The sequence below is a fragment of the Monodon monoceros genome, unplaced genomic scaffold (assembly GCF_005190385.1).
Source record: "Monodon monoceros isolate NGI ecotype Baffin Bay Population unplaced genomic scaffold, NGI_Narwhal_1 Super_Scaffold_2, whole genome shotgun sequence".
In the NCBI taxonomy this organism is placed as follows: domain Eukaryota; kingdom Metazoa; phylum Chordata; class Mammalia; order Artiodactyla; family Monodontidae; genus Monodon; species Monodon monoceros.
The window spans coordinates 32,709,040-32,735,615 of NW_021703776.1; the positions used below are offsets into that span (position 1 = coordinate 32,709,040).

The 26,576-nt window shown below is 34.6% G+C and overlaps 1 protein-coding gene across 2 annotated transcripts in view; it reads right to left on the reverse strand.

The window, feature by feature from the left end:
- Positions 1–402: 402 nt before the first annotated feature.
- Positions 403–26,576, reverse strand: part of ITGB8 (integrin subunit beta 8) — a 97,459-nt gene continuing 71,285 nt past the window's right edge. The window contains exons 8-14 of one of the 2 annotated variants that reach the window (XM_029233999.1): positions 20,402–20,491; positions 16,532–16,666; positions 13,488–13,893; positions 10,808–11,033; positions 9,439–9,545; positions 6,047–6,210; positions 403–5,950 (exon numbers count right to left, since the gene is read on the reverse strand). In XM_029233999.1, the coding sequence (XP_029089832.1) occupies positions 5,828–5,950; positions 6,047–6,210; positions 9,439–9,545; positions 10,808–11,033; positions 13,488–13,893; positions 16,532–16,666; positions 20,402–20,491 (1,251 nt within the window). In that variant the 3' untranslated portion in view covers positions 403–5,827. The remainder of the gene's footprint in view (positions 5,951–6,046; positions 6,211–9,438; positions 9,546–10,807; positions 11,034–13,487; positions 13,894–16,531; positions 16,667–20,401; positions 20,492–26,576) is intronic. The other variant, XR_003795299.1, reaches the window with a different exon arrangement.

A 26,576-nucleotide genomic window follows, 5' to 3' on the forward strand; every position in this document is an offset into this window, starting at 1 on the left:
TCCATAAATTTCACTTGTTTAAATATGGCTCTGGAGAATGTGCAGTTAAGATTATGAACATGATATGTTTGTATCAGGGTGATGGTAGAAGCCTTTGTCTGCTAGAAAAAGCCCAATTTGTCTTTTAGCTAATTTTTCAGTTTTTGTAATTAGGATATTCCTTCTGCTTTCACCATTGGGTGGCTATTGAAGGGAAATAGAGCAATTAGGATGGCCTCACATCTTTATCATTGGCTCTACAGTTTTCCAGAAGTAGTAGCTTTTTGGAATTATGTAATGTCCTCTACCAATGACCATGTATGAATGTTATTACATTTCCTTGTGTGACAATGTACTATTGTCTGGCAGTGCTGAGAGTCATGTAGCACACAATAAGAAATAAAGAAGCATTCTGTGCATACTTAGATCTTTACATTTTTATTTTAAAACATAGAATTTCATATTGGTTAACACCTACTTTCAAACAGAATGATGCATTAATTAAATGCCTTGTCATAACTGTTATAAGCTCTGTTATAAAAATAAACATCTCAACAAACTACAGTGTCAGCTGTTTAATAAATACATAAACCAAAGTTAGTAGTCAATCAGAATTATATGAACAGGCTCATAGTATACCATGTGAAATTATCGTATTCCCCAATCTTCTATGTCATTTAAGGCAATTTAAATTTATGTATAATTCAAAGCCAGAAATAATAAGAAACTTGCTTAATGAGAAATAGTTTCTTTCTTAGAACTATTTTATATTCAAATATTTTAATTTAAAAATACACTCTACATTAAAAAAATTTTTTTACAAAGGCAGGACTTAAATGAAACACATAGGCTATATTACTGAAATTTAAAAACATTTCTACTTTTTTTGCAGACATTTAAAAAACTTTAATGAAGTAGCTGGTAAATGTAAAATGGTTTTAAAGTTATGTTAAATATACACCAAATGAATTTCTATATTAATATGTGCAAATTTATATTTTATTTTAATTTAGAATTAAAATATTTTATATTCAATATTAATAAAATCTATGTGCCATACTTATTGTGTGGAATTGTTATCGAAATCACATTTATCTGTTGTACAGTGTAAAGTTAGTAAAGATTTTTTACACAAGTCATACAATTTCCATCCTTGATGACTGAAGTGTTTTGGGTTTTTTTATTGTTGGATTAGATGATTTTAACTGAAATAGGTTATGGAGGTTAGAAACCTGATTAATAGAGTTACCTTACAAAGGTAAATTTTTGTGGGAAAGTAATCCAGGTAGATAAAAGAGTAGTGTTATTACTCTCAGATATTTCATTAACAGCTGCCCAGATAGCTGAACAATTGTTTCATATAAGTCAAATAATTTAAATATGCAGTTTTATGACAGTTGTTACATGGGCTTAAGGTGAATTTATCAGAGCCAAAGAAAAATGTCAAACAAAAGAACAGAAATGGTAAAGAATAAAAATGTAAGAGAACTTGAAGGGAAAGTTTTCCTACAACACTGATTGGTTATATATTTTTCTCCTGTCATTGACATACAACATACAAGATGCTGCAAAACCTAAATATGCAAAATCTAAATCTAAATATGATGGTTTTATGTAATATTTTTCCAGTTAATTCTGTCTAAAAGTGAGATGATCATATGCAAGTATTCTTTAGGAAGTAATAGAAAGAAAAAAAATTTGTTAACAAACTTGGGAGAAACTCACTCATTCTTGTCAGTTAGGTTAGGGTTCACTGAAATTGTAGCCACTAGCGTAAAGCATAAGTAGGAGGCTGAAAGAGCTTTTATAACCTAAAGGTCTACAGGATTTGAACTCATAATCAGATGGTTAGGCTCCATGTTGAGTTGTATGTGATCCAGATGTACTGAAAACTGACTTCACATGTTATCATAAATGTGTTATTAAATATTTATACAAAAATGAATGTCCCTATACCCATGAACATTTGGTTAAAGATAAATTAATATAATGTTTATTTAAGCAAAACTTCAAACACTGCATTAAGAGGTCAACAACTGTAAGATACATTTTAGAGATGTTAAATTAAAAAGTGGATGTCCTAGAATTAATGAAATATAAACAAGTATAATTAGTTACCCATAATAAATTTACCATTGAGGAATTATAAGAGAAAAGGGAAATGATCTGAAAGAATGCTAGTTTTATATTTCTTTCAAAATATATCTCAGTTTGCATTGCATGAAGTGGAGTTCTTAAGGTCGATATAAATAAGGATAGTTGTAAATTAAATGTTAAGAGTAAATAAAACAATATAATATGCACATGATTGAACTCCCAAGTGGTTGTATTTCACTTGATACTTTTATTAAAATATATAGATCTCAAATCCTTTAAAATTGAAAGAAGTCGAACAGTTGTAAAAATTTAAAATTCTTCATTTTTAATGGGTCTTTGTTCAGGTGCACAGATTCAAATAACTTTTAAAATCATTAAGAGATGTATGGAAATGAAGAACTTCATTATACCATTACAGTCAGTTATTTTTCACAATTAGGCTTATTGAGCTTGAAGTTTTGGGACACTCTCTTAGGAAAAATGAATAGAAAAGAACAGGAGTAAGGAAAGGAAGGAAAAGCCATTGAGTTTAACTTACTATATCAGGTACCAGGAGGAACATAATTCTAAGGAGAAAAATTTTCATAGTCCATCATAATCATATTTCAACATCTTATAGATGCCCATTGTCATACATAAGAATATCTTCAATAGATATTAAGTGTATATTAAAAAAATTTGAAATTTATTCTTTAGTGAAGTGTTGCATCTGATGCATCCACTAATTTTAATTTTGAATTTTGAAAAATTTGCCTCCAGAGAAATCTGTTTAACCTTAGATTTTTTTTTTTTTATCTTTATAAACCAAAGCTAAATTAAACATTTAGGACATAATCAGAGTTTTAGTGAATTTCTGAGTGTTTCAGAGAATGTCTGAGACTTCATAAATATTAATAAATTTCAAAAAAAAGATATCAGATGCTTATAAATGCATGTACACTGCAGTGTAAAGATATCCCCAGAGAAGTAAAATGCATACAGTTATATTGTAGTGCATATATGGCACATTTCTAAATCATGAAATACTTTAGGGCACAGAAATGCTGTCGTACCAAAAGTGTTGTTGAAGTTCTTAACTTTGTTAATCATTTAAAGTTTCATAACTCGTGTTTAATATCAGTGAATCTCAAAAGGCTCCTGTGTTCATATTAGTTGAAAATAGGCTTTATTTACATAAATTATTTAATCTAAGAATACCCTGTTTCCCTTAACTTTTAATTAATTCTAGCTAGTCAAATATTAATTCTTTTCTCACAAGGAAAATGTCAATTATTCAAGTAAATATAAGCTCTAAAATCTTTTAAGAATTAGACCTTTAAGTAAAAAAGGAAAGCACAAGACATCACAAGCATAACTGCAGTCATCATCTAGCATTGAACTGCCTATCAGAAAGTTTGTCCCTTCCTGTGAGAAGAGCCTTGTTCCACTATAAATTAGTGCAAACTAGTGAGAGTGTCAAAATATATATCCCTTTATTTTAAGAATTTCATTTTATTATGCTATTTTGGATAACTCAGCCCACATAGAAATTAGCTTATGAACATCATAATGTTTTAAAATTTTAAAATGTTTTAAAATTTTCAGCATTTCAGTGAATGGATATTTTCCACTTTTTCCTTTTTGGGGCTGTCAAATATCCATTTATTTTCTTTTTTAAAAACGATGCTGTGACAGGCATGCTTCAAAAAGAAGTTTTGCATTATCATTGGTGATCAAAGGTATTTTACATAAGTGAGTCACAGTACTGAATTATGTCAATGCTGCTGATTTCTCATTTGGGGAAAGACATAGAGTTCAACCTAGCATCATAATTGCTTGGCTGCAGGGGACAGCTGATGGAGTTATTGTGTTTGTTGGCTGCAGAACAACTTATTTTATGTTTTTAAATCCTCTTTAGGGTAGAATATGGAGTGGGATTTAGTCTTCATCGAAATGCAAATATCTGGCACTTTAACTCAAGTGCTGGAAGACAGAAAGTCTGGGAAGCTGATTATAAGAAGACATTTTAAAGGAATTTAAAATAAATTCCTTAGTTGTCATAGGCAAAGCTCTGTACTGCATACAGGACTGTTGGACTTCTAGCCAATAAAATCAGACTGAGTAAGTCTTTAAGGATATGGTAATTATGATGAAGTTCCTGTTGGGGAGGATAAAGGTTCATGGCCTCTGTCTGTATCAAGCTCTCTGGCTGAGCACGGAGCACTGCACAACTCCAGGGGGCGCCGTTCACACAGGCTATGGTGTGAATGGACTTCCCCCTAGTTAGGCTATTTTGCAGTCTCTTAGAAGCTGATTAGCAGATAGACTGGAAGCCAACCATGGACAATTCTGTTTGAATTACTTTTTTCTGCTTTGTTTTGAAATTTTCTTATACTTAAGACTTCAGTAAATCACATCTAAAAATACTTGCCAATTGATTATTTTAAAGTTTCAAGAGGTAGTATGACATTGTTCAATGAACACTGGCCTGGCAATAAGAAAATAGTTCTCTCTGAATGTTGCCACTTGGTCACTTAGGGGTTTTTGAGAAATCATTTAAACTTGCTGAGCCTCAGTTCTCCAAGTACAAGAGTGAATTAGCTTATTTCTAAGATATTGTCTATCCTCCTCCAATTGTGTACTTTTAGAATTCTGGTGAGTAGGGTTGAGGTGATTCAAAGAAAGAATGTCCTTAGACTGCATTGAAGGGCAAAAATAATATAGCTTAATTTAGCTTTTAATTTGAAAAATGCTACTATCTACTTGGAATAAATATTGGAGAAGACTCAAAAGTGTGACACTTTGCTTAGAAACTTTGCAGAGTTTCTAAATATCTCATGAATTTCAGCCTGATGATTAGACAAATGAAATGGTGAAATAATCCATCCAGTTTACCAGGTAAGAAGATATAAAACTCCACATCTGCACACAACGAAGCTGTTCAAATTTTGATGATACTTGAAGTGTCCCTTATTAAATGTTCGGCTTTTAAAAGTATTCTAATAAAGTGACATTGTATTATTATTAGGTTTTATGGCAGTAGTAACTTAGCACTTATTTAATCCAGTCATCTGTGACATTATATAAACTTATCCTGTAAGAAAGAAAACCAAAATATAAAGGCGAAGAGGAAAGAATGTTAGAATTAATATCCATCTTGTAAAAGAAGAAAACAAACACACATGCATGAAACTAGTTTCAAAAGCAATATCCCTCAAGATTAAGGTTTTATCTGTTCATCTCTTGAATGAGTGAAACACTAATCATTTACTCATCTATCTGTTCTTGTCTATTCACTGCCAATTGTTAAAGTGTTTGGCAACATTAGTATAACTGCCGTATTATTTTTTCATCTGCATGTTTGGTGCAGGGATTACTGTACCCTTGTAGTGACACAATGCCAAAACTGTCTCACAGCATTGTCTCTCTGGGAAGTGTAGAAATGGCGGGTATCTGTAAAGTGTAATCAGTGCTCTTCAGATGATCTACATTCTATGCTGATCTAAATAAGTTATATATTACAGTAAAGTGCTACAATGATACTAGTATCAAACAGTAGTAAGACACATTTTTCTCTGAAGAATTCAGCAGCAGTGTGAGTCACATGATGATGAGGATGCTTGTCAGTCTTCATTCGAGTGGACAACCAGCAACTGGCATGATCTAGAAAATTTATCTCCTCCTGTGACTTATAAAATTATTATTTTATAATAATAATTTTTAGGAGCGATCATTAACAATCCAGTTTCCCATAAAGTACTTTTTTATCTTTTTAGAAGTTGCACCTGAAAGTTTCATGAGTGTTTAATTTGCTAATGTCCATTTTTATTTCTTCAGGTTTCTCACGTCGGTAGGTTACTGCTCTTGTGCAAACGCCTTGCAGAATCAACTTGTCCTTGATGGAGAAGAAATATTATCATTAATTAAGTGCCTAAATATTGAAAGTAGACAAAAACATACTGAAAGTATTTCTTCTTTAGAATTCACTGACCTTTTTTGAGGCTGACACCCTGTAATCTGCCGAGGACTTAATTTTATTACTATTCCATTGTAGTATCACCTGTCTAATAATAAGGACTTTAAGCAACCCAATCAAGAATGTAACTATGAAGATGATGAAAAATATCCTCAAGTAGCTTGGGCTAGAGAAACATTCTGTAAAGAAGCAAACGAATAAATGGTTTAAAAAACTGGAATGAGTAAATCAAAGGGTTCTAACAATAATGTTAGAAGTAAATAATGTTCATCATCTCAGTAGGATTAGAGATATTTGCAAATCTACATTTTCAAAATAGAGGACTGCCATTATTGTTGATTCAAGAAGTAAACTAATTATTATTACACATTTATTATTCAAATCTTTTCAACAGAAAACTCTCCTTTGGAGAATAGCCACAATTAAGGTATTCAATAAGATTATTTCTTTGCAGCTTGATTCTTTATTTGTACTAACTGGAATATGTCCAAATCCCTTAACCAAATATAATTTTATCCATGACAGAGAGAGGGACAGTATTTTGGCGTGGTGTGCATCACTAAGTGGAAAATGGGATTTAAAAAATTATTTAACAGCTCCGTGCATTAACGTATGTTTTTCTTGTTATGCTTACTCCTCATTTGTTACACATCAGTAATGGAAAATAAAGTAAACATCTGCAGAAGCTAAAATCAGTACTACTCTAATAGATGAATAAATATTTCCTTTGAAACTGCAGTGTAAGTTTTCATTATTATTACACATAGCTTCTCCAGGAAATGGGAGTGTATAATTTGGGACAATACCCAAATCTCTTTCCTCAATTGTTATTAATTTATTTTTTACTTGTCTGTTAACCACATCTATCCTATTTTGCTTCTAAAAATCCTGCTTTTTGTTTTTTCAAGGACAGATAATTACTAGCTGGAAAAGGAAATGCTACATTAAGAGGAGGGGCATTCTAGGTCTCTGTTTTAGCCCTAGACCTTTGGCAAACTCTAGTTGGAAATTCTGCAGGCTCTGTGGCTGCCAGAGGTATTACCCTAATCTAAGAGGAACATGGTTGCATAATACACAAGTACTCCACAGAACTCACCAGCTGCCCCACACTCACAAAATTACCTCCTGGCCTAAAGAAGCATGTGTTTTCCGTGCATCCTCCAGACTTTGGGGACTTCACCTAACTGTCTGAAGGTCTCCTTGAGAATGCCTTTTGGGAGGGGACCTGCCAAGGCTTAGAAGAACAGTCAGTCATGAGTGATTTGTGTCTGAAATCCCAGGGATGACCAAGCATTGCTCTTGAATACGCCAAGAATTCAGTAACAAGGGCAGGGGCTCTTCTCTAAGTGCGAAGACTTAGAGCCCAGTTTTCTCTTGGTCATAGTGATAAGGTTCCTTGAAAGAAATGCTAAAAGGAGGCTGGAGGACTACTAACTGGAATAGAAGCACCAGATGCAAGTGCAAGTCTCCCTTTGTTATGGTCTCACATGCAGAGAGAATCCAACATGCTCTGTTCAAAAGTGGTACCCTTGGTGGTGCCCAGGTTTGTGACATGCATGCCTTTCATTTCCCTTGGCTGACTTAGAATACTTAATCAGCTAAGGTGGCACGTGGCTTGATCTCACTTAATGGCTTCTTGCCTAGTAGGAGCTTAGCCAGAAAGACCAAAAGAACACCCTTTAAGTGTGATCAAGTGGATAGATAATAGAGATGGCTAACAAATGCCCTTTCCCTCTCCTTGCACAATAGTTGTGAAGGGGAGGGTAGCCCCCTAGCTTCTAATACATTTTACAAATATTTCTTTTTTTTTTTTTTTTTTTTGCGGTATGCGGGCCTCTCACTGTTGTGGCCTCTCCCGCTGCAGAGCACAGGCTCTGGACGCGCAGGCTCAGCAGCCATGACTCATGGGCCCAGCCGCTACGTGGCATGTGGGACCTTCCCGGACCGGGGCACGAACCTGCGTCCCCTGCATCAGCAGGCAGACTCTCAACCACTGCGCCACCAGGGAAGCCCTACAAATATTTCTAATGGACATTTTTGGGGCTCAAATCTGCATGCATTTTTAAATTTCAAAATTTGGAGAGCCAAAAATTTAGCCCTGGCCATGCCTCTTTTCTTAGTTTAGGTCAAGCAAGGGCTTTTCCTAAGGAGCTTTAAGGGAATAGTTTTTGTAACCGCACTTAGGTCAGAATAGGTTTGTTTCCTTAACATAATAAATTACATGTTGACAATAAGAGCTTTATTTATTAGAAAAGGCACTTGGCTTTGGGGTGTGATTGCTGCAGCCCCAGCTGGCAGCACATGGGCTCTTTTCAAAGCCAAATTTATTATGGGCTAAGATTAGTGTGGATGTGAGGGGAGAGGGAAACAAAACTCTGGAGAAAGTTTATTCTCCTGTGCAATCTCTCTAAGACCTGGAATTATTCTTACAGGTTAGAGGAAAGACTAGAAATAGTAGTAGCAGTAGGAACATTTTAATGAATGCATAATTTCAAGCTTCATTTCTAATTCTTATATAGTTTAACACCTTAAACCTGAACAAAATGGGGGTGCTGGCTTTTGAGTTCTAATGAACTTTTGTCCAAAATGATCTTTGAACGCAGCTTTCACATGTTTCTTCCATTCATATATCATCTTTTAACTGAAAAAGTTTTTTCATGTTCACTGGCTCATTTAATCCATACAGCTCTTTGAGGTTGGTATTATTATCTCCATTTTACAGATGAGGAAACTGAGGCTCAGTGAAATTTTGTAAGAGGGCTGATATTTCTTAGTTACTAGTGTCAGGAGACATGCCTTAAGCTAAGGTCTTCAGACTAAAATTTCCATACCCTTTCCATTGTGCCACCTTTATATTCATTCACCCCTAAATTATATTTATATCAGAATGAAAATTATCAGGGAGGAATGGCCCTTTTGAAATTATGTACTTTGCAAAATTAAATCATTGCTACTTAGAATTTTTTGGCGTCACCTGAAACATGAAAGTAAATGTTAGTTTGACATGAGGAAGGTTATAACTGGAAACAAGTTTGGATTGTGAAGGGTAATGATGGCTCCATAGACCTTGTCTCTAAGGGTGAAATGGACTCTACTTAGGAAACTCCTATTCTTGGCTCACTGAGGTCTCTCTAGAAAATCTGTTTGGTATACTTCCATGGAGGTGCACAGCATGCGAATTTAGCTGGGTGGTTGAGATGGTAGTTTAATTGTTAGGTGGGAGATCTAGCAATTCAGCCATACCATGGCAAATATCCTCAGCTGGTTTTATAGAGCACTATTTCTTGGAGGTTGAAAACATTGAAGCAGTTAGTCCTTTCTTTAGGATGGTTGATTATGAGCCTTTTTAGGGAATATGATTCTCTGCAGATACTCTTCAGTACTTTGATTATTAACCTTTTGTTTACCTGATGTTTGGTCCACATAATGCTGTTCCTTGAGAGTACATGAGGTTTTACACCGATCAAGTATAGCTTGAGACAGATTGTGAGGGTGAAGGCATTGCACACAATTCCTGTAAGGGGAAACAGAAGTGAAAACATTTAATTTTTTAAAATGTTGTAGCCTGTAGTATTTTCTGTAAAAAATAAAATAGGGTACTGCTTTAGGACAGCAGAATTGTAAAACTGGGAAAGAAAACTATGACATTTATTTGTAATCTTGGCTGAATTTAATACCATGGCAAAGTTACATCCTAACCACTTAAAATATTTTAATGTATAAAATCAACATAATGATTTTTCTGTACTGAGAAGAAAATCTCTAGGAAATGAATAAGATACTCTCACTGCAAAATCAAAAACAAAACCAGCTAGCACAGATGTTTTAGAAGATGAATATTATGATACTACTAGAAAAATTTAGCATGCACATACAGTTCAAATTTTGGTTGGGTTCATTAGAAATACCTCCATCACTCCATCGTTATCTTCCTAGTGTGTTACATAACCTACAATGCATAATTTAAAAAATTTTACTTGAGAATGTCTTTTTAAAAATTGAATAAAACAAATTGTAAGGCACAGTGATATTCTGAGTAGTGGTCTTTGAGCAGGACTCAAATTGTTATTGGAAAATTAATTATTGGCACAAAACAACAATGCCACCATTATTTAACATCACCTTTCCCTTATCCATCACTTCTTTCTAGAGTGCTTCATAGCCACCACTTTTTATCTTTAAAAGAATAAAAATAAAACAATAATAACAGCTAACATTTATTCTATGATTACTATGCACCAAGTACAAAGGTTTAGGTATTTTTTGCATGAACATCTAATTTAATTATTTCACAGAATTATACCACAGTATTATTATTATCTTCACTTTTAATATCACGAAACTGAGGCACAAAGAATTTAAAAAATCTTGCCCTAGATTAAACAGCTAATTAATAGTAAGTTGGGAAGCAGGCAGCCCCTAAATCATCACATCGTACATCTTAAACTTACACGAGGTTATATGTCAATTATATCTCAAAAAAGCTGGGGAAAAAAAAAACCAATGAAGCTTATGAACACTGAATATTATTCTTTAAAAAAAACACCTATTTCAAAAAAGGCAGTGAATACCTAGATAAATTTTCATGCATGGCCAAAGATTGGAATCTAAGTCTTCTAATTCCTAAATTCCTCATTCAGTTCTTTTTTAGCGTGATGATAACAATTTATCTGGAGAAGATCCGGCTTTTAGGTTAAGGTAGGCAAAATAGAAAAGGTCGAACATGAATATAATGAAGGACTGCTTTATGTATGTTTGGAATCAGGAAACACATACCAGTTTTCATTGCAGGCTGTGTGACATGTGGGACAATGTTCACAGAAGCGGCCGATGCTCCTGGGATCGGTGCACTCACACCTGCCACATACACATGTGCCTCTTCCACTACACACTTGGCCTTTTGGACTGACACAGTGCTGGGCAGATGCTGATGGGCACTGGCACCGATCCCCTTCCCAGCCCCTGAAGCACTGGCATTTGCCTGCCTCACACTCTCCATGCCCTGCAACAAAGACACTCCAAGACCTAAGTTATTGAGGTCACTGACTTTGTGAAGCATTTCCAAACATGAATTCCCCTTCCATTTCCATGGAAACACACTGACAGTCAAGTGAATAGAAACAGCATCACTTTCTATTTGTCTGACATAAACAATGCCAGGACTTAGGAGTGTCTATTTTCAAAGCTGTTCTGTTGTAGATAATCTCCCCATGGTAATCTATTGTGCTGACAATTGTGAATTCTGCCCTGCCGCAGTGGCTGCCCAACTACTTGAAGGTCGCTGTACATTCAGTTTTAAATTAAAAAGACAAATATAAAGAAGCTACAGAGGCTGACGTAATGTTGTCTGATTTGAAATTTGAAAAACGGGTATTTTATGAATAGCTTCCATAATTTTTCTCTTAGTCACTCATTATTGCTCAGGGCCTGGGATAACTTTGAAGGTCTATTTGGCAAACCCTTTTAAGTGCTTCAGTTCTGCTAGTGCCTTGTTTAAAGATAAGATCTCTGGGGAAGTTGAAGTAATCCTTTCACATCTTCAGCACATTATTTAGCAGGTTTGTGGGACATGTCTTAAAGTATGCTGTGAGGTGTTATTAGGTGTTAAATGAGAGAAGGCAAGAAGGAAAGCAAGGTGGTATGTGTGTGCATGTTGTAGTTGAGGAAGAACACTGATGATACTCAGTTAAGTGGATTTTAGCCTGCAGGAAGTATCCAAGATTTAATATGCTAATGTGAACTAGAAATCTTCAAGAGAGGGTAAATTTTCAGGGCTGTAAAATGTTTTTCAAGTTTATCTGGCCAAAGACTTTCCCTTCCTTCCTTCTTTCCTTCCTTTCTCCTCTTTCCCTCTCTCTTTTCCTCCCTCCCTCCTTCTCTTCCTCCTTTCCTTCCTTCCCTCAATTCCTGGCTTCCTCCCTCCTTCCTTTTATTGTGGAGCACCTCACAGGGTAACTGTTCCATAGCATCTACTGTTGGATCAGCTCAATTTGTTAAATGTAAAACTAATGATATCCAGGCCAAACAAATGCCTGCCAGACCCGGTCCCCTGTATATGGGCTGCATGCCTAATCCTAGCCAGCAGATCTGTGATCATGTGTTCTTATTCTCAAAGGACGCTAGTGAAGAAAATGCTTGTCAGCCTACAGTTTGCATTTATAACTTATATACAAATAATTCAAAGCAGATTCTCAACTGCCTGTAGGTCAGTAGTATCATAGTCATATAGAAGGACCAGTACATTGATTTTTAATATTCTACTATTAACAGAGACTGGGATTTCTCAGTGTATTTCAAAGTTCATTGAGAGCTTGACAGCTGTGGGAAATGATGATCTCAGAATTCTTTTTCTGCCCTGTCCCAAACAGGATTAACACTAAAATATTAGATGACAATTGCAGTTTGTTCTAAAGTCATCTATAATCCATTCTACCTAGATACCAGGTACAGCTGAATAAATGTTTAGAATATAAAATATTATGTGTATAAGATAGAATATAAAGGAAATTTGCCATCACATATTTATGTGATATAGGGTACATTTTTAATTTACACAAAAATAAAAATTTATTTTGTATAGGTTTGTTACTTTCCATATGCTTATTACAATGAAATATTTCATTTCATCAATAATTTAATATTTGCTTACCAAAATGCAAACTTTAAAAAGGTGCTTTAACAATAAGTGGATTTAGCACACTGTCACAGAAAAATTAATTCATTCAAAAATAATATTTTGTATTAATTTTCAAATGTTGCATATATTTTCTAGAATCTAACCTCTAGGTGGCAGTAAACTGAATTAACCTAAAAGCACTTTTGATATTTTCATTTTAAATTATCTCATTTTTAAATCCGGTCTTTGTGTGGCCTCTGGGCCTAATCTAGATTTCTTATGAAACCAGCATTTTCTTGAAGAATTCTGTCCTTTGACAGTTTTGTTGCTGGCGTTGTTCCAAAAATAAACTAGAGAAATTTAAATTACTACAGATTTACAATGCCATCTATGATAATGCATTAAGAATTTTACAGTGAATGAAAAGTATATTTTTATAGCTAACTATCCTCTGAGCAAGACTGAGGGAGTAACCACTTATGAGAATGAATCAGATCCTTCTAGAAGAATACCCAGATTATAGAAAATCTGTCAGACATTATCGGTAATTTCCTTTTCTGGTATATGTCTTTACAAGATCAAGGCATACTTGAAAATAACAATTAACTTTTGGTTCTAATTTTTAAATATTTCCTGTATAAAATAATTTAAACTATAAATATCAGAATCATGTACTATAAATCTGTAGCTATGTCCTAATTTCACAGACTTTGAAAGTTTGAATATTAAATTCATATTCAAAGTTGGTAATTATAAAGATGTGATTTAAAGATACTTTAGCATATATGCTAGTTTAATATATAACTATATAAATAACTGCATGTACATACTTATACTCACCAGCACACAGATTTCCATGGTGATATGGACAAGAAAAGTCATCTTTTTCACAGTATTTTCCATACACTTTTCCAAGCTTAATTTTGTGACATAAACATTTCCCACAAATACAAACTCCTCTACTGCTGCAAGCAGGTTGATCCTTGTGTGACTTGCAACTTTCAGAAGGAAATTGATCTTCATCAAAATGACATTTATTCTCATCACACTGGAAGCACTTGGCATCTAGAAAAGTTTCTTCTACACACTTTCTTTTAGGTCCTCTGCTGTCATCACACCGACAGCTGCAGTTTCTATGTATATGAATTTTAGTGGTTTCATTGAAACCAATAGGTTTGATTATTGCATAGCTCTTTCCTTCCATGACATCACATTTTTCCATTGTAACTGTTACATTGAAAAGAACCTAAATATTTGGGTGGGGAGGAAGAAAATATATTTATATGTCTTGATAATTTTTATTACCAATATTATATCTGTTAATATTTAAGTCAATAATATACCATCTTATATAAATTAATATTTATAAATTACACATGCACTCTCATATGTAGACATAACATTCCTTTTTAATTTCATTTATTTCCTAATTAATGAACTGGAGAGTTAAAGGATGCAATGACTGAGACTTGCCTGTATTACAGCATTAAATGGACATGGGTTCAAGCCTATTTGAAATGTGTACTCTACTTCCGATCATTAATTTATATCCTCAACTGACTTCTTAGTAAACTTGAGAGAGAATAGACCATTTTCTGGATTCAGTCCTTAACATGTGGAGTTACTGAATATATTTGGCACTAAAGATAGATCAAATAAAGTAAAGTCAAGAGCTTCTGCTCTACTGGTTTAAAACCCTGAGATGAACAATTGTTCAAATGAACAATTTTTATTTTGTTTCTGTTTTCCAGGGGCCCAAGTAAGTTTTAGAGTTAAATTTTAGTTTACACATGGTGTTATGAAGAAAATATGGGGCTTTCCCTGATGTTACTCAAGGGAAAAAGATTTAGGATTCTCACTTTTAGATCTTAAGATCTCAATAAAAGGTCATACATTTGTTTCACTGGAAGATGTTAGTCCACAACTAAGGATCTGGCCTGGCAGGAATTGGTTTCCCCCATGCAAACTACAGAATGTCTTTCTCCTGCCAAATTTTTCCTTTTTCTCTATTTTGCCTTCCTGTACAACACGATTGGCTTAGTGTGTCTATTCATATTTGTTAGCTCACCTTATGATCTTCAGGTACTTTGGCAAATAAGAAGGTTACATGTTTTTTTTCCATATTAGACTGAGATAAGTTACAATTTAAAAATACTTTGTGCTAGGCTTTTTGGTTGGGATGGAGTTAGATTAGATAGATAGATGATAATAGATATGGATGAATATATAGAGATAGATATATATATGAATATATAGAGATTCACGCTCTCTCTCTATATATATATGTATGTGTATATAGATATAGATAGATAGATATCCATCCCAACCAAAAAGCCTAGCACAAATATACACACTGATATGAAAGGTCTAAATTTAGGTTTATACGTTATATATATATCCATTCGGAATTAGAATTAGTCTCATAATATTAAAATCAATACAGTTGGTGTCAGACTTGAAATGTTTTTTCTCTTTAAAAATATAAGGATTAACAGACTGTAGGATAATGTGGTCAACTGCCAATATTAATAGAGCAGAACTTGGGGTTTATATAATTAAGTGGTCAAATGACTCTTCCTTAGTCAAACTGTTTATACTACTTGGTTGAAAGTGAGGGAAAAAAGGGATGTGGACAAAGAAAAAGAAAAAAAAATGTAAGGAGTAAGGAAAACCATTCTTCCAAAATCGGTTTTGAAAGAAAGAGCTACTTCTAAAAAGGTAACCTTTTCTCAGAAACTAACTTAGCACTATCTTTTGCTAGCACAAAGTTTCTCTATATTCAGTGGAAATTAAATATGTATTTTGTAAACTGGCATAAAATATCTTTTGAACAAAATTCAAGGAGTGATTATGGAGGAGCCTACAGAATTTGAATTTGAAATAATTTCAAATATACAGCTTGTTGGAACAACTATACTACCTGCAGATTCTAAACTTCCCAAGAGAGAAAATTACATTCTAACTAAAGAGAAGGAAGATTCTCCTTTATTCAACCTTAGAATACTAGGATTTTTAATCTCTTTCAGTAACTTTTTCTTTTTGTCTATAGCATGATATTAAAATAATAACATCATAGAACCTTGGAGATGGATGGAGGTAGGATTGGAAATCTTCTAGTTCTAGCTGTTTATTTAAAAATGAGGCAACTGATGCCTCAAGAGGTAAATGACTCACTGAAAATCACTTCATTCTACAAGAATTTCTTTTAAAAGCATATTTCTGTATATTTACTTTCTATTGTGCCAATCCTGGGAGAATCCGTATCTTCCCCAGTCCTATTTCCTGATGCTGCTATAATCTGGATCTCTCTTTTCCATATCTCATTCCTTTTTAGTTAAATAATGACACTTTTTTGTCGTTGTTGTTGCTCTTAACAAATTTCCCTACCTCGTAGGTCATTGTATTGAGCTAATACAAGTGTACTGGGACAATCACAAAGTGAAAGATTTTGTAATTCTTAATCTTTATCAACAGCATTCTTCTCTGTCGTTTTTACTTTCAACTTTCACATTTACTCTGAGAATTTTCAGATTTGAAACAAAAAGGTATTATCATCATCCTAAGTATAGGCACTTCTTGTTTGAGGAGATATGATTTCCTAACATTCACTGGCTGTGTCATCTAAGTTTAAAGTTATTATTATTAAATAATTATTTAATATGATATATATTTATTTATTTTAACTAGAGAGTTTGAGAAAACAGTCAATGGAGTTACAACAAGTAGGAACTTAGGGATTAGATAATAAAAGTTACTTTGAAGTGTAAATGAGATTCTTGAGGTCGGTAGTAAAAAAAGTTTTTCTGAATGGTTTGATTTTTCTGTAAGAAAGCATGCCAAACAACTTAGTTTACTTTAAATGGGAAAAACGCACATGCACATACTTCGTCATTGCTTGTCACATTTCCGCATCCGTCTGTGCCTGGCTTTCTGCTCCCATCTGGACAGATGGCAGTAATGTTAAAATAGATGCCTTTTATCTGGTTTTCCACCTGAACTTTCACTTCTGAAATGAGTTTCTGCAGAGATGACATTTTTTAGTTGTATACTATAGCAGTTTCTAATGTAAGCAACAAAACAGAGTCAAGTTTATCATGTCATTCTAGATTTAATTTTTAACTAAATCAAAGAGGTTGTCTCTGTAAAAGGTCGATTAAAAACAGTGTTTCCACATAATGACCCAATTACATTTGAAATACATAAAAAATACTGAAGGATTATCTGCATTTAAATGGCTCTATTTTTTCACATATTTCCATGACTGCATTTTGATCACTTCAGAGATATTTCTCACTCAGCTTGTTAGGAAAATAATCATTTTAATCCAATAACATTTATATTTTTTGGTAAAATTTAAATAAAGCATTGAGAATATATATATCATCACAGAGGCTAAATCTTGACAGCTTAAAATCTGGAACATGCTTCTGACATTTACAGCTGTTAAAGAAGCATTTCCGTTTCAAACATTTTAGACTATCATGAAAGCTAAACTGCCTTACTGATACAGAATTGAAAGGTAAATTTTTGGGAGGGCATTTCTATACTGTAGGTATAAGAAATACCTGCCAGTTATGGCTCTATAAATTCTCCAAGAATGGCCTAGAATTTTTGCCAAATCCCTGGTGCTTGCTTATGTCAATCAAATTTGTTCCAATCCGTAATACTGAAATAGGGCCCCTTACTGGGCAGAAAATCATTTGCTCATTTATTCACTAATTTATATAATCATTCAAAAAACATGTATGTATTGCCTATTATGTATCAAGCACATCCTAATTTCATCCAATCTCTGGGTTCCAAAAGTTCTTGCTACATTAAATATATTCTGTAGATCTGTGTGAATTTCATCTCATAAAACTAAGAGTCTATCACATGCAAAAATCCTTAACTTATTTTTGTAAACAAAAGGAAAGGGAAAAGATGAAGTATGTACCTAAGGAAAGAGTGAGTAGCAGGGTGTGAAGGAAAAAGAAATCCCCATGGTTTCTAATTCTTTACTTGAGTAATTTTTCTTCTTCAGCTGTATAATCAATAAAGAGATGTGTGCTTACTGATTAATAATTGATCATGGAATTATGGTAGTAAATCTTTAGAGTAAGATACTTCCTCAAATTTTATTTGAATAAAGGTAAGACTATATTAGTCACATTTTTTATCTACTAGAGAATTCATACATTGTAATCACTTAATTAAACAATTTCAGTAAAAAATAGAAACTTCTAATGGTATACAAATGGTATTGATATGGTTGGTTTGACAAATCAGAAGGAAGTTCCTAATACCATGACTGTTCTTTTTGCCCTTTTGAAATTCTGCTTCCCTTAAAACCTTAATCTAGTTTAACCAATGTTTTTCAAACAGGGTATGAAGACAAATAGCTAAAATTTTGCCCAGTTTTGAGATTAAGAAATTAAGTTTCAGGGCTTCTCTGGTGGCGCAGTGGTTGAGAGTCCGTCTGCCGATGCAGGGGACACGGGTTAGTGCCCTGGTCTGGGAAGATCCCACATGCCGCGGAGCGGCTGGGCCCGTGAGCCATGGCCGCTGAGCCTGCGCGTCCGGAGCCTGTGCTCCGCAATGGGTGAGGCCACAACAGTGAGAGGCCCGCGTACCGCAAAAAAAAGAAATTAAGTTTCAGACACAGTCTTAAGCTTGTCTTTTAATATCTAACAGGAACAGAGGCAGAATTTATTTTTTCTAATGTATAATTATTTTTTATTCAACATAATTTTTTTTATGTCTTAATTTCAGCTAAATTACTATTAAGTTATTATAGTCATGATTTTTATATAGTTTTAATTCTAATGGCAATGCAGATGTAAAGGATAAAAAACAAAATGCAATCACATTCACCTGTACTAAATTTGTATATAATTTTATAAAAGTCTTAAAAAGGAAATGCAAAGTATTAAAAGTTAGAATAAAATATTTCTATTATTTTTTTCTTCAATGAACTGTGAACAGTTTCTGTTGAGCTGTGAAGACAAAATGAAATTTCAGAAGAATTTTGAAAGTATAGACATATATAAAATAATAACAGAACCCCAACTTAAGGAGATTGTTTCGCCAGAGTTTTTGTTGTTTTATTAAAATTGTTATTCAGATTGTTTAAGGTTAATCAGAACTGCAATTAGATAATGCATCACATACCTATCCTAGCAAATAAAGAACATGAAAAAAAAACTGCTGTTTCCCTTTCCATGGGTGCAGTCTGAGATACAGGAAAGTTTGTCGACTTATATTTTTTCTTTGGGGTAATAAATGGGTTCATACTATGAAAACTAGGGTGACTTCTAACACTGTAAGCTCCTTTCTTATTTTGATTATACTTGGGAACAAACTTCGGATGGGAACGAATTGTACATAGGTTTGGTTTTCCTTGATAAGAAGCTCCACCAGTCCTAATGTTTTTTGTTTTTGTTTCGTAACAGTGAAGAAGAAATATAATTAAAAATGCTTTTCTTATTTCATCCAACATAGTCTTCAGATATAGAAAAATTCCTTGGCAAAAAACACAAAAAGAAAAAAATCTCGCAAGGTTTATTTTCCTTTTAAAAAAAGAAAGTTTAAACAAGTCCTTCATTTTCTATCCCGTGTCTACTTCCTGCCTTTCTCTTTTGTAATTGAGTCGAAGGCAGATGTTCCATGAAGAAAATGAGAAGAGAAGCCTGCGATTTCTCACAATGCTTGGGCTACTTTAACACTGTTCAACTCTACTGTGTCAGGAAGGGAAAAAGAGAATTTTGGGAGGTGAGAGTTTATCAATGGTGCATAAATTCAGGGTAGAATAAAGCATATCTTTAGACACTATGTAAAAAAGAAAAAAACAACAACAGAAAAACAGATTGTGTAACACAGGAGGAAGCACCTGGAAGCTAGAATTAAGGAAGACCTAGGTTCTGGTGCTGCTGCTTCTGCTTGTTAGCTGTTTGGCCTTTGATTGATTTGCTTAGCTTCTTTGAAGTTCTACAAATACACAGTGGGAGTACTAATACTTGCCTTATAGGTCGGTTGTGTGGATTAAATGAGGTCATGTATGGAAAATAATTGGTTCTTAGTGGTATTAAAATGACAGCTACTATTATTACAACTTCTTAAAAGAGATTATTCTATCCAGAAATGACTTAGATTGAGAGAGCAGATGTTTCTTAAATCTTTGCATTTGGTACCCACTCTACACGAACTGGGGACAGCATACAACTGTCATCTCAATAAAGTAGTGTATCTCTTAGGATGATTCTTTTAATCAAACTAGTTTAGTAAAACTGCTAAAGTAAACGACCGAACAACCAAGTGATTGATCTAGGAGACCCCAACAAAGTTCTCTTAGTAATTTCTATATCTCATATAGTTCATTTTCCCTGGAAAGTTGCTGTTTAAATAACACTGTGGATTGATTACTTTATCTTTATGGCACTGGAAATTGTGAAATTTCTTGGTAATAAAGTATATTCTATAGCTGTGATTTGGTGACTCACTGAACATTTGATGAGGAAGGAAATTTAGATAGTCTGTAGCTCAACCTGAGTTTAGTAAACTGTGTCATTGAGACATAGTGAAGCACAGAAAGCTGAAATGACTTTCCCAAGGTTCTATAACTAGTTAGTGGTAGACCCAGAGCTAAGCTCAGTTTCCTAATTCCTAATCTGTTTTTTCCACCACTCCTCTCAAGATGATAGGGCATTAGTTTGTACCTTGCCATGGAAATTGGGGTTAAAAGTTTATTTGAAAAAATGTGTACAGTATATACATACCTTATAGGCTTCTACAACCAGATTATTGAGGTTTGCAGCCTTTGATTCTATTTCACCAGCAATGGTGCCAGGCAACAGGGGTAGAAGATCCTAGAAAACATACCAATAACCTGCACTTAATGACAATAGTATACAATGGTTTAGCAATCAAATATTAAAAAATCTGTAGTTATCAGTGGAAGGTGAGTCATTACATGAATCAAAAAATATGAGACACAAGAAAAATATAAGCAACTAAGCAGAGCAGCCAAAACATATGTTCCTGAAATAGTATGTATTTGTATGTGCATGAGTGTGTGTGCGTTCACAAGTTACATGCTGACCTAAAACTCAAAGCACAGACCGGCATTTCCCAAACTATCTCCCATAGAACATGGTCCCAAGAGATTTTAAAATGAAAAGGGTTCTGAGGGCAAATAAGTTTGATAAATTCTGCATATGGTTTATTCCACATAGAGACTCAAAATGTACACCACTGCAATTCAGAAATAATTTAGCATTATTAAATGCAGCATTCCCTAACATTTACTTAATTACAAAACTCTTTTCTCATGTAACATATACAACTATTTTGCAGAACTACTTTTCCATGGAATGGTCTTTAGGACATATTTGCCCAGACAGGAGAAAAAAATCAGAGTCACAAATGGAAGCTGCATGGAGCAGGTGTTCTTGATGGATGGTACATAATAATTATGGAATCAACTCTAGGTATTCCTAGTGAGAAATGAGAATTAGCAAAGGCTTAAAGGTTTACCCAAGTTGTAGATGAAGTAAGAATAGAGAAGAAACTAGTCTGACTAGAGTGAATGGTGCATATTTATATGGAATCAGATTATGAAAAGTCTTGAAATACATTTATATACTCATTTTACCATTCACAAGTATCATTAAGTTCCTGCTGTATGCCAGCTACTACTTGGTTACTAACAATTTGGTATCTCAGGTAATAGGGAAAATGTATCAGTTAAATATTTTAAAAATTCATTTATACAACCCTGATTAACCACCATATACCACTTTGGGAATGCTAAATTGCTACGCCACATAGTTTCCATCCTTCAGGATCTCACAGGAATATAAATGACAGTTTCAAAAAACAACGTACACCTGAAGCAATAGACATATGTACAGACCCTAATGAGAGGGATACTGAGCAAGCATTTGAGAGCTGGGGAAAGTTGTCAGGGACTGTTTCCTGGAGGAGGTGATTCATGAGCTGTGTCTTAAAGGATGAGTAAGAGTCAAGTAATGATGGAGAAGGGCTTCCAGGCATGGGAGATAGGTAGCAAGAACAAAGTCACAAAGGAAAGAAAGAGCCTGGTGAGTGTGTGTACACAGGAGGATTAGAAGCACGACTGGAGGGACAAGTTTAACGCAGACAATATTAAAGACTTGATCCTCTAGATCAGAGGGAACCACTGGAACATTTTACTCTGGGGAGTACTGTGCTCACACCTGTGATTCAAATAGCTCATCCTGCAGCCGAGTGGAAGATAGATTTGGGAGATGAGTTAGGAGGCTGTTACAATCCAAACAAAGATAATTAATAAAAATATCTCTGAGCAGCCAAATTAGGTGACTGAAACGGCATACACAGGACTCTTAGCAGAGCCTGTCAGGCTTTTAGAACCTGCTGACTCTTACTTTGCACACAATTCAATTAATAATAAACCTGGTTTTATGGTTTAACAGTCAGTGGAAATTTTCTTAAAGGAGTAGGGAGAAACTGCTAGAGCTAATATCACCATCAGGAAGTAATAGCAGAGAAAAAGGAGGTAAAAGCAATAAAGAGCTGCACAGTAAGTTGAAATTCAATTTGAAATTTAAGCTTAGGGGTTAAGAACACAGGATTTAGGCTGTTAGGAAAGTTTGGGGAAGTATATAACTTCCCTAAATGCATTTCCTTCATCTTTAAAATGGGCATACTAGTAATATTGCCCTCATTGTTATGAGTTTTAAGAGTATTAAATGAGTTAATGTTAATAAACTCAGTGCCTGACAATTGTAAGTGCTCAATAAGTGGAAGCAGTTACTATTGTTAATAAAGTGATTTGGGCATTTAATTTGGGTCAGAGCCCTACTTCTGTGGATATTAATGGTTGTTTGCTTAAAAAGGGGGTTCCATGATATATAAGTTTGGGAAAACAGGGATTTATATTTTCACTATAAATTTCTAAGAGAAGAAATGGTATAATTTAAGTAGCACTTTCAGATGATAAACGTGGTAGTCAGGTATTAGGGAAATTGTTGAAGGGAACACCAGCTTTGTGGCAAGTTAAAATGGGTTCAAGTATTTGTTGAAGCCAAAAGAAAATGTAGTTTCTGTGAAGTATTAAAAAATAAGTGAAGGACATTAGGAGTAGAAGGAAGAAGCAAAGACAACAAAGGAGATGAAGAAGACCCAGTGAACAGATATGTGTAATGAAAATTAGGGTATCACAATATTGTAGAAATGAAAAAAAGAGTTTTCTGGAAAAAAGAACCTTAAAGACTGTGAAAAGAAAGCTATAGCAGGATCACAGAAGTTACAGGTTTGAGGGTGACAGGGGGAATCCCATTGGGTGCTGCCAGAGTGACATAGATGCCAAACGTCTTTTGGGCTTGTAGGACTCACCTGGCCCAAAAGATACTGGACAAAATCAACATTATTCTTATGTAGGAAGGCTTTGACTGGGTTAGCCACTTCCATGGCTCCTCTTGTTCCTTTACTAGATGACCTAGACCAAACCTAGGTACGTTGGTGCTATTTTAAAATATGCTGCTATTCCCCAACCTAATCTATTATAAAGATATGCCCATGGGCTAGAAAAAGCAGAACTCTGGACATGAGTGGTATACTTGGAGTGTGAACTACTTTTCACCTGATAAAAGTCTCCTCCATTATTGTCACAGTCAGTACAACACCAAGTATCAGTGCCCACACTTGGTTCTAGGTGTTACAAACATAGAATTTATACTTATTTATACTTAACTGCTAACTTAAGACCCTGTGTAGTATACATTACTTTTTTAAAAATTTCAGCATCTTTATTGGAGTATAATTGCTCTACAATGGTGTGTTACCTTCTGCTGTATAACAAAGTGAACCAGCCATATGTATACATATATCCCCATATCCTCTCCCTCTTGCATCTGCCTCCAGGCCTCCCTATCCCACCCCTCTAGGTGGTCACAAAGCACCGAGCTGATCTCCCTGTGCTATGCAGCTGCTTCCCACCAGCCATCCATTCAACATTTGGTAGTCTATAAACGTCCATGTCACTTTCTCATCTCATCCCAGCCCACCACTCCCTCTCCCTGTGTCCTCAAGTCCAGTTTCCACATCTGTGTCTTTATTTCTGTCCTGCCCCTAGGTTCTTCAGAACCATTTTTAAAAATTAGATTCCATACATATGTGTTAGCATACAGTATTCGTTTTTCTCTTTCTGACTTACTTCACTCTGCATGACAGACTCTAGGTCCATCCACCTCACTACAAGTAACAAAACTTCGTTTCTTTTTATGGCAGAGTAATATTCCATTGTATATATGTGCCACATCTTCTTTATCCATTCATCTGATGATGGACACTTAGGTTGCTTCCATGTCCTGGCTATTGTAAATAGAGCTGCTGTGAACATTGTGGTACATGACTCTTTTTGAATTATGGTTTTCTCAGGGTATATGCACAGTAGTGGGATTGCTGGGTCGTATGGTAGTTCTATTTTTAGTTTTTTAAGGAACCTCCATACTGTTCTCCATAGTGGCTGTATCAATTTACATTCCCACCAACAGTGCAAGAGGGTTCTGTTTTCTCCACACCCTTTCCAGCATTTATTGTTTGTAGACTTTTTGATAATGGCCATTCTGACCGGTGTGAGGTGATACCTCATTGTAGTTTTGACTTGCATTCCTCTAATGATTAGTAATGTTGAACATCCTTTCATGTGTTTGTTGGCAATCTGTATATCTTCTTTGGAGAAATGTCTGTTTAGGCTTTCGGCCCATTTTTGGATTGGCTTGTTTTGTTCTTTTGATATTGAGCTGCGTGAGCTGCTTGTATATTTTGGAGATTAATTCTTTGTCACTTGCTTCGTTTGCAAATATTTTTTCACATTCTGAGGGTTGTCTTTTCGTCTTCTTTCTGGTTTCCTTTGCTGTGCAAAAGCTTTTAAGTTTCATTAGGTCCCATTTGTTTATTTTTGTTTTTATTTCCTTTTCTCTAGGAGGTGGGTCAAAAAGGATCTTGCTCTGATTTATGTCATAGAGTGTTCTGCCTATGTTTTCCTCTAAGAGTTTTATAGTGTCTGGCCTTACATTTAGGTCTTTAATCCATTTAAAGTTTATTATTGTGTATGGTGTTAGGCAGTGTTCTAATTTCATTCTTTTACATGTAGCTGTCCAGTTTTCCCAGCACCACTTATTGAAGAGGCTGTCTTTTCTGCACTATGTATTCTTGTCTCCTTTGAAGATAAGGTGACCATATGTGCGTGGGTTTATTTCTGGGCTTTCTATCCTGTTCCATTGATCTATATTTCTCTTTTTGTGGCAGTACCACACTGTCTTGATTCCTGTAGCTTTGTAGTAGTGTCTGAAGTAAGGGAGCCTGATTCCTCAAGCTCCGTTTTTCTATCTCAAGATTGCTTTGGCTATTCGGCTATTCAAGGTCTTTTGTGTTTCCATACAAATTGTGAAATTTTTGTTCTAGTTCTGTGAAAAATGCCATTGGTAGTTTGATAGGGATTGCATTGAATCTGTAGATTGCTTTGGGTAGTATAGTCATTTTCACAATGTTGATTCTTTGAATCCAAGAACATGGTATATCTCTCCATCTGTTTGTATCATCTTTAATTTCTTTCATCAGTGTCTTACAGTTTTCTGCATACAGGTCTTTTGTCTCCTTAGGTAGGTTTAACCCTAAGTATTTTATCTTTTTGTTGCAACGGTAAATGGGAGTATTTCCTTAAATTCTCTTTCGATATTCCATCATTAGTGGCTAAGAATGCAAGAGATTTCTGTGCATTAATTTTGTATCCTGCTACTTTACCAAATTCATTGTTTAGCTCTAGTAGTTTTCTGGTAGCATCTTTAGGATTCTCTATGTATAGTATCATGTCATCTGTAAACAGTGACAGTTTTACTTCTTCTTTTCCAATTTGGATTCCTTTTATTTCTTTTTCTTCTCTGCTTGTTGTGGCTAAAACTTCCAAAACTGTGTTGAATAATAGTGGTGAGAGTGGACAACCTTGTCTTCTTCCTGATCTTACAGGAAATGGTTTCAGTTTTTCACCATTGAGAACGATGTTGGCTGCGGGTTTGTCGTATATGGCCTTTATTATGTTGAGGTAAGTTCCCTCTATGCCTACTATCTGGAGGGTTTTTATCATAAATCGCTGTTGAATTTTGTCGAAAGATTTTTCTGCATCTATTGAGATGATCATATGGTTTTTCTCCTTCAATTTCTTAATATGGTTTATCACAGTGATTGATTTGCATATTGAAGAATCCTTGCATTCCTGGGAAAACCCTACCTGATCAGGGTGTATGATCCTTTTAAAGTGCTGTTGGATTCTCTTTGCTAATACTTTGTTGAGGATTTTTGCATCTATGTTCATCAGTGATATTTGCCTGTACTTTTCTTTTTTTGTGACATCTTCGTCTGGTTTGGTTATCAGGGTGATGGTGACCTTGTAGAATGAGTTTGGGAGTGTTCCTCCCTCTGCTATATTTTGGAAGAGTTTGAGAAGGATAGATATTAGCTCTTCTCTAAATGTTTGATACAATTCACCTGTGAAGACATCTGGTCCTGGGCTTTTGTTTGTGGAAGACTTTTAATCACAGTTTCAGTTTCAGTGCCTGTGATTGGTCTGTTTATATTTTCTATTTCTTCCTGGTTCAGTCTGAGAAGGTTGTGCTTTTCTAAGAATTTGTCCATTTCTTCCAGGTTGTCCATTTTATTGGCATAGAGTTGCTTGTAGTAATCTCTCATGATCCTTTGCATTTGTGCAGTGCCAGTTGTTATGTCTCCTTTTTCATTTCTAATTCTATTTATTTGAGTCTTCTCCCTTTTTTTTCTTGATGAGTCTGGCTAATGGTTTATCAATTTCGTTTATCTTCTCAAAGAACCAGCTTTCATTTCCATTGATCTTTGCTATCATTTCCTTCATGTCTTCTTCATTTATTTCTGATCTGA